The sequence below is a fragment of the Mesocricetus auratus genome, unplaced genomic scaffold (genome assembly GCF_017639785.1).
Source record: "Mesocricetus auratus isolate SY011 unplaced genomic scaffold, BCM_Maur_2.0 contig_5131_pilon_obj, whole genome shotgun sequence".
In the NCBI taxonomy this organism is placed as follows: domain Eukaryota; kingdom Metazoa; phylum Chordata; class Mammalia; order Rodentia; family Cricetidae; genus Mesocricetus; species Mesocricetus auratus.
Window position 1 is genome coordinate 2,911 of NW_024433573.1, and position 9,480 is coordinate 12,390.

General features: G+C 42.5%; 1 protein-coding gene across 1 annotated transcript; it reads left to right on the forward strand.

Annotated features, from left to right (window-relative positions):
• Window positions 1-628: 628 nt before the first annotated feature.
• Window positions 629-7,950, forward strand: LOC121138492 (interferon-induced very large GTPase 1-like). The gene is given in 2 exon segments (XM_040741175.1): window positions 629-3,787; window positions 3,789-7,950. Coding segments are annotated over 2 exon segments (7,290 nt in total). The 5' UTR covers window positions 629-643; the 3' UTR covers window positions 7,935-7,950.
• The last annotated feature ends 1,530 nt before the right edge of the window (window positions 7,951-9,480 follow it).

Genomic DNA, 9,480 nt, shown 5'->3' on the forward strand with positions numbered 1-9,480 from the left:
GCTTCTCTGATTTAATGGTTCTTATGTTCAGTCAATGTAGGAGGAAATGCTTAAAATTAATTTATTACATTGAAGCTCTTAATCATTGCTAGACACATAAATTATATGCAGCAAATAGAATAGGATATAACAAAGATTTTAAACAACTGTAAATAATATAATTAGATGAAAGCATGTAACTTGTTGTCTTCCTTGCAGGCCGCCTGGGCCCTGCCACAGTTGCAGTCCCCAAATAACACACAAGACACTATATTAATTATGAAGCTGTTGGCCATTTGCTTGTTTTTTACTGGCTAGCTCTGACTTATGTATTTAACCCATAATTGTTAGTCTGAGTATTTCTCTTACCATAGAAAAGGGTCCAGACCTCTTACTACTCTGGCAGAGCCAACATTGTGTCTGCCTGTGTCCCTCTTTCCCAGAATCCTCCTCGACTCCTAGTCCCACCTATCTTGCTTCCATATTGGCCAACAGTGCTTTATTCAAACCAATCAGACACATTTTTACAGAATGACATCTCCCAATAAAGGCATGGAAAACTTTGCAGACTAGCTTCCTAAGAACCCTCACACATTAAATAATGTGGAAAAGAATTCTTACAGCTGATACACAGACTAAATATAAATCTGATCTTCACAGAGCTATGGCAACAACAAAGAACATCCCTGATGAGTCTCAATACAGAAGCAGAAGACAGCAAGATCTCCAGGAGGTGCTGACAGAAGTGGGGCTGTCTGTTGACTACTGGCTGCCTAAGCTTCAAGAAGACCTGGGTGTGACCTGTGCCCAGGCTTTACAACACTTAGACGAAAAAGACCTCCAGAAGCTGAAGTCCCAGACACAACACACATGGGAGAAAAAGGCCCTAGAGAAGCTGCTGGACCTCTCACAGCCAAATAGTGTTGCAGAGTTCCAGGAGACTCCAGGACAGATGTTAAAGAACAGGCAGAGGCAGGCAGGACAGGCACTGCAGGAACTTAGGGCCTTGCAGTCACAAGGGAAACACAGACAGGAAGAGGCAGTGAGGAGGAAAGAAGCAGAGCTGAGACAAGCAATGGAGATCCCTGAAGAGTGCTGGCCTGGACCCGAAGTGCCCCTAAAAGACGTCACTGAAACAATGGAGAGACATCTCAGTCACATAGAACAGACACTGGCAAACAGTGAAAACTTCTCAGATAGAGACCTGGTAAGATGGGCATCTGGAGGGCTGGCTCTGCAGGGAATTTATAAGACCTGTCACCAAAAGGACCTGGTAGCAAGGAGAGAAGAACTACTCAGGGTCCCTCAGGAAATCTTTCGCTTTGGATCTGAACAAGGTAAACGGATGGAAACAAAAGAGTTTGCATCTTCCAAAGAAGAATCCCTGTTCACTGAAACTGTGGAGAAACTCGGTTTCAGGTTAATGCTGTCAGCCAAGGGTGGAGGCTGGGGATTTAGTACTGAAGGTGGGATGGACAGTGTCAAACATTCGGAATCCAAAGATACCCACCAATCAGCTTCTAAGCACTCTTATTTCTGTTCATCAATATTTAGCTACAACCCACTAGCCTCCTTCCACTTTCAAATTGATCAGCTCCAGCTCTCCACTGCTGCTCTCAAGGAACTGAAAATCATTGAAGAGCAGCTGGAACACACTGATGGACCAGACAGATTCCTTGTAGTGAGGAACAGGACTGAAAACTTCTTCAGCAGATTTGGTTCTCATGCTAATGAAGGCCCTCTGCACCTTGGGGGAATCTACAGCTGGAAGGCCGTTTCAGAGGGTTTCAAAAGTGACCATCTGGATCATGTAAAGCAACAAACAGCAGAAGCTTTGAATGCTTACATAAGGGGTAGCTACAGTGGTTTTGGGATTGAAGTTGGGGGAGAGATGACAATATCAGACTCACATTCAGTAAGATCCTACACAAAGGCAGCTGATCAACAGCTCCAAATCAAAGTCCAATTATCTGTGGCCCAGTTAGGTGGACCGCCAGAAGCTAATGGAATTGCTCAGTGGACAACTGGCCTTATTGCAAGCAACAAAACCTGGTCTGTCATTGACTGAGAACTTCAGCTGGTGCCCATTTGGGACATCATCTTATCTAACCACCTAAATGATTTTAAGAACCCCTTTCTGGTGGCTAGCTGCCTGGCACACAACTACTCTGCTCTGACAGGCCTTGTTGCCAACATCCAGGATACAGAGAAGTTGCTGAGTTCCATAAAGGAAGCAAGAAGTTTCCTGGGTGGTATGAAATCCTGGGAAGTCTCTAACCCTGAAGAACAACTTAATAATCTGATGGATTTCATGCAAGTACTGGCTGACAAAACAAAAGGGTATGATATTTGGATTAATACATGCCTCACAAATTTGAATCTACAGAATTTTCTCATAAGAACTGTCAACTTTTGCAAAAACACTTCCATTATGAATACTCATTTTATTAAACTTCAGTTACGCTGCCTTCTAGAACCTCATGTTTACAAAGTGAAAAACTTTCCTCAGGTGAAGTCAATCATGCAGTGGATCTCCCAGACAGAGTCAGAAGAAGAACAAATCTTAATCACTGAATCTTCTGAATTCCTTAAAAATTTAAAAGAATTCCAAAAATCTCTCACAGAAGCAAACAAATCTGAGTCCCCAGAAACACTGGAAGAGGCTCAGAGAAAGGCTACACAGAATATCACCACAGCTCTGAACTCCTTATTGAATTACCTTAGAAAAGCAGAGCAGCCAGACATGCAGCTGCTACTACTCTCCATCGCAGCTGGTGCAGGTTATCAGCTGGAAAGCAGGATTTTCCAGCCTCTCCTTGGGTGTGCTGAGTTAACCTACCTTCTGGATGAAATACAAACTGTCCAACACAGATATCAGGAACTCAAAACTATCTGCACTGACAGGGCACAGGCATTCCTGGTGCTCAAAGCTCTGACACCCACAGTTGGGGGCTCAGCCATTTCTCCAGAAGAAAAAGCACAATGCTTGGCATTAACAAGGCAGCACATGGAGCATTTACTGTCTACTAAAGTTGCACATGTCCTCACAAAATTTACAACAGATAATGATTGGGGGAGTCTAGAGAATAACTTGAGATTACTCATTGATGAGAAATATGTAGACACTGTATATTCTTTACAGATGGATGAAGTGAAAAAACAATTGCAAAGTTTCCTGAATAAAAAGAAAGAAACTTATGAAAAACACGATGATGATAACAATGAAAAAGAGGTGATAGTAAAAGGACCTTTCCTAGACTTACTCCAGCGTCTAGGACTACAGCATCATTACCCAAAAAGGATGGGCAGAGATGACTTCCATTTTATCTACAAGACTTCTGTGTACAACACACAGCCAATATCTGAACAGGAACTTCCCTTCTATTTCCTACAAAAGCTTCTTGTACTAGATTGTGGGTTCAGACATCTGGTCTTCAAAAAAGCTGGAAATGCAAAAACCCAAGACTTTGTAGATCCCTCCAACCAAGAAAATGATGTTATTGATCCATATGAAGAGTTTTTTGATGACAGAGTGGAAGTCAGTAATTCCTCAGCCACTGAGTACCAGGATCACATTCACCCAATGGACATCCAGATGGCCATTTTTCATTGTGCAGATGATCTTGCCAGGCAATATATTTTGTCCAAACTTTCCATTTGTCAATTTGCACTGCCCCTTGTGGTACCAAATCCCAATACTTCTCAGATGGAATTCTCTCTCTGGTCTCTCAGACAAGTTAGGAAAAGTTGGCAAGACTCAAGTAAATCACCACAGGACAAAAGCTACAGTCACAAGAAACAGCAGATGTGCGTGCTGTGTCTCTAGTTCCATTGTGTCCTTCATTAGAGTTGGAAATAGCCTTTCTGCTTCCAAATCTCAGATCATGAACTCTCTTCTCAGCAGACATAAACATGATGTGTTTTTTCACAGACACTGCAGAGGAAGCAGCAAACACTGTCTCCTGATGGAGGGAGTGGTGGAGATCTGCTGGTTCTGTCCTGGAGGCCAAAGTGAGGACATGTTTGACAAGTGTGTGGCCTTCACCAGTCTTCATGGAGATGCCAAAGAACATAGGCAACAACTCAGCTTCCTGCAGGATGTCTCTTCTCTCATCGTGATCCTCATGTCAGCTTCTGATAAAAATAAAGAAAACCAGAATCTTGTCAGACACCTGTGGCAGTCATCGAAATGTCTGATCTGTTTAATTGATGACAAAGAAAAAATTGTGAGTAATAACTCTGGCAAAAGGGTGAGAATTGGCATTAGGAATAGAAATGAAGCAGAATTAACAGAAGAAATCATGACTACCATCAAGCATTTGCTCGAGATCTCTGGCACTGCTCTCAGTATAGAAGACTGTTCACAGGTGGCTCGAAAACAAGGAATAATGATTGATGAAGATCAAATAAAATTTATGGAAGCCAAAGAAAAAGCCCAGACAAACATGGAACTCCTGAATCAATCTAAGTTATCTCAGTTAAAAGAAAAGTTGTTGCCTCTTCAGGGACAACTGTGGCACCTTTGGTGTAAGAAGGACAAAGAACTCTATCATCTGCAAGAAAAAGGGCATAGGAGCATAGAACAACACAAGAGTGACATTGAGACAGAAAAACAAAAAATACGATGGCAGCAATTTGAAAAGACCTCTCCTATCAATGATTTAATGCAGTCAGTCCTACAGAGCCTTATAGAAGACTCAGAAAATGATCTCAAACTGTACTTCTTATACTGGTTAAGTGTGGGTTTGGAAAACCTAACCTCAGGAGACTTAGAAAAACTACATGTGAAAAAACAATTTTTGTGGTCAGTGGTTCAGGAAGAAAAGCAAAAGGCAGAGAAGAGCAGCTCCCTGACACTCTGGCAGAAACAGATAGAAGCCATATCTACTGAGATTCTTGACTGCACTTTAGGAATTGAGCACCTTCTCCGAGAAGTTGGCCAGATCTATGAAGCTCTGGAAGAAATTTCCTCCTCTAGGGACAGCCTTTTCCTCTGCCTCCCCCAAATAGCTGCAGATCTGTTGGTAGCTGGTGTTCCCATTGAGCTCATGGATGGGGATGCTTCATATGTGCCTGTAAAGTGGATGGCAGCTGTTTTTGACAAGGTCTCAGAGAAACTTGGAGATAAAAGGCTGTTTGTTCTCTCTATCCTTGGCCTGCAAAGCTCAGGGAAGTCTACCCTACTGAATGCCCTGTTTGGGTTAGAGTTCACAGTTAGTGCAGGCAGATGTACCAAGGGGGCCTACATGCAGTTCCTAAAGGTGGATGATAAATTCACAGAAGAACTTGGCTTTGAATTTATGCTTGCTGTTGACACAGAAGGACTTCGAGCTCCAGAACTCAACAATAAATCCCAGAATTGGGACAATGAGTTGGCAACATTTGTCATTGGCCTAGGAAACCTGACTCTGATCAATATTTTTGGGGAGAATCCATCAGAGATGCAAGATATCCTACAAATAGTTGTCCAGGCCTTTTTGAGAATGAAACAAGTGAAAATCTCCCCCAGTTGCATCTTTGTCCATCAGAATGTAGGCGAAGTAACAGCAAAAGACCAAACTATGGAAGGACGAAGGAGACTAGAACAGAGACTGGATGAAATGACAGCATTAGCTGCTGAACAGGAAGAGTGCACAAACATAACCCGATTCAGTGATGTCATTAAATTTGATGCCAATAGTCATGTCTACTACTTTGCCCACCTCTGGGATGGCAATCCACCAATGGCTCCTCCCAATCCTTGCTATAGTCATAATGTCCAGGAGTTGAAGACTGGGATTCTTAGGAATGCCCAGCAGGAATCAAGGGGAAAAATCATGAAGATCTCAGATATAAAATTGCGAATTCAAGATTTGTGGAAAGCCCTGGTCAGTGAGAACTTCATTTTCAGTTTCAGGAACACCCAAGAGGTCATAGCCATGAGTAAACTGGAAACCATGTATAACCACTGGACTTGGGAGCTGAGGAGTCATGTGCTGGAATTACAGAATCAGCTGAACAATCAGATTCAGAATGGGAAAATCCTTACACTCACAACTAATGCCCTGGAAGGTCCACTTAACAGAAAATATGAAACCATCAAGCAAGAATTTGACAAGTATTTTGAACAAGACCCAGATAGTGAAACATTGATTCAATGGAAAGCAAATTTTGAACATAAGCTACTGATTCTTAAAGATGCACTTATTTCAGACACCAGAAGTAAAGGCAATGAACTCATTAGTCTTAAACAAAGCCAAGAAAGACTAGAAAAACAAAAGTCACAATATGAAAATGAGTTGTTAGAGAGGAGCCGAAAGTTGGCTTTAAGTGTGAAAGGTAAAGAGTTAAGTGATGAAGAGTTGCGTGAGAAATTCAATCAAGTTTGGACAAATTGGATCTACAATGTGTCTTCTACTGCACCTCCTGTCACAGAACCTAACATAGATGGGGATGCTGAAAGCATTTTTCTAAATCATTTCGCAAAGGACAAAAATATTGCAGAAAGACTAAAAATAAAGAATGGAGAAACATTTTGCATCAATTATGACAAGCATGTTCAAATGAAAAAAAGATATCATATAATTCCAAGGAGTTTAGAACCTTGTCATAAAGAGTCCATTGATGAAACTGTTAATACCACTCTTTTAATATTTGATGAAACAATAAAAAACATTTGGAAGCAAAAGCGTGATTACAGTCAGAGTGACTTTCATACAATCCTGAGGATAATAGAAAATGAACTGAAATCTGTTCCCCCTGAGAAAGACTACACGTTTACCAGAGACTACACCATTGACTTATCATTATACTTATTCCAAAGAGCATCCAAGAGATTCAAGGAAATGCACAAGGCTTTCAAGAGAGCAAATGATCCTGTGAACTATCTGGAGAGCAAGAAAGATGATTTCTTCTTGAGTTTTAAGATCTCCTGCCAAGGTGCCACCTCCATCACATCCTTTGTTGACTTCCTGTGGCTCAAGCTCACTCCTGCTATCTATGACACCGTATGGGACAAAATGGGTCCTAAAGTAGCTGGGGACATGCGAGCTACCTGCCCTGCATTCAATGGAAACAGGGCTAACTTGGAGAGATGTATTCTCATTTCTCTGGCAGAAAAAGAAAACTTTGATAACTATTGGCAATATATTCATCAGCCACAATCCTTTTTCAGGGATTACATTAGTGAACAGATTAGAACATACTGTTCAGAAAATGAAGGTGAAAAAAGAAAAACTTTTTTAAAAATAATTTTAGGTGACATCAAGAATGCCATCCTCACTGCCATCTATAAGACCACAGAAGTAGCTAACAGTGAAAGCAGCACTGCTTCTGGATGGTTGGATTTGTTCTGTGATCACCTAGGGAGCAACCTGATCTTTCCAAGAAGAGACCTGATAAGCATCGAGCACCAGGAGATTAAGGATAGTGATTTTCTCAAAGAAGCCATGAGTGCAGCTTTGGATCCTGCAATGAGGAAAGTAGAAGAGGACTGCTCAGAGAGTCCCATAGATGAAATGGTTCCTGACATTGAGAAAATTCTCTCTGAGCATTTCTGTGGCTGCTGGAAACAGTGTCCTTTTTGTAAAGCAATTTGTACAAACACCATTCCCCAGCATGAAAGAGACCACAGTGTGCCTTTCCACCGCCCTCAGGCTGTCAATGGTTGGCATTATCATAAAACAGACTACTTTATCACTAATATCTGTACTACTTCTGTAGCAAGTGATCGTTCATTTATTTTAAGTGATAACCGTACATTCCCATACAAGAAATATCGAGAAGCAGGAGGTGATTATGCCACATGGAGCATCACTCCAGACTTATCTACCCAGCCGTATTGGAAATGGTTTATCTGTCACTTCAGATCGAAGCTTGAAGAGAAATATGGAAGAAAATTTACAAATTTAGGTGCTATTCCAGATTCTTGGAACAAAATCACAATGCAAGAGTTACTTGATGATTTGAAAAAATAATGACTGACAAAATATAGCACTAGCACTGCCACACAAATTTCACATTAACATAGGAAACATAATATCAATTTAGATAGCACCTTCAAGACTCTACCTTATAACCCAGCCGTAAAACTGGGCACCCAGCATTGGACCAAACCAAGCCCTCTGAATGTGGGTGCCAGCTAGGAGGCCTGGGCGGTCTGTAGGGCCTCTAAAAGTGGAGCCAGTGTTTATCCCTAGTGCACAAATGTGTCCCGCGCTACCGTCTCGCCAGCAAGAACGACACAGGACACTCGGATCCTTCTGCAGTAATGCTTTAATACATCTTGAGAGATAGATGATCAGCTTCTGAAAGGGAGACCCCAAACTAAGAAACCCAGCCCCTTATATAAGCCTAGGAGCTCCGAGTGAGACGTGTAGAGCCGAGATTGGTGGTTTGCTCATCACCCCAGATGACGGGTGAGGCACAGCTTAAACGGTAAACTCCAACTGACAGCGGATGTCAGCGCCATCTTCTAATGGCGATAGCGATAGTGAGGGTGGCTCCTCACATCTCCCCCTATTCATTTATTTTTGAAGCCATAGGACACCCACAACTTTGGAGTGGAGATAGAGGTCAAATCCCCATGTGCAAATTTGGAACATGTACAAAGCTCCTCTCCAGGGTCTTATCCCCAGAGGGAGCCCTGACCAGTCCCAATGTTGTTTTTCTGGGGGAAGGAGATCATGACATAGAACCTTCATGCAAGATGACTTATCTCCCAGGAGAAAGTCGTTATACCGCAGACCTCTCCTGTGCAGTGCTTAGCCTTGCAACTCCTTGGGCTGCTGAAGCCTACCCACTCTATCCCGTGCAATGAGACTAGCCTCGTGGGGTGCAAGAGCCGGGAGGCCAGCGACCTATTGCTTTAACATGGTTAACCAAATGTCAGGGGAGGCTCCGTGTTCTAAGGCAGCAAGTGCTTGTGCCACCATCACTTTGTCTCTTTTGTTTGGGCTCTGAGCTTACACACCATCCAAAGCATCAACACTATTCCACAGCAGAGAACTAGGCTAAATGATTCCACCCCCACCCATTCCTTAAAATAAGAAAATGCAGATGAAATCCAGGAGGAGAGGCCTTCCATCAGAGAAAGATCCAGACGCGTCGAATTCACTTGCAGGATCGCCACTCTTAACTCACGGAGTGTCTGCTCAAACTCAAAAGTCCAATTCTGTAATAAATGTTGAGACAGAGCTTTTGACAGGTTAGCTGCTCTTGTAAAATTCTCATATTGTACTGAAGTGAACACAAAGGCCAGGCAACTTTTGTTCACATCCCAATTGGGCCATCTGCCACAATATATCCAATTGTTCCTGAACCAAATTAATCTGTTGGTTTACCAACATCAGGCCTCCTTGTATCTGAGAATTGGCAGTGGCCTGTTTATCTAGGGCCATGGTCACAGTGGCTGATAGTTCATTAATGGTTTGAGTTGTCTGCACAGTGGCGGAAAGTGCAAGGGCCGAGGCGGTAACCGAAGCAGTAACCGCGGCGGCAGCTATCAGGCCCACAATAATAGCA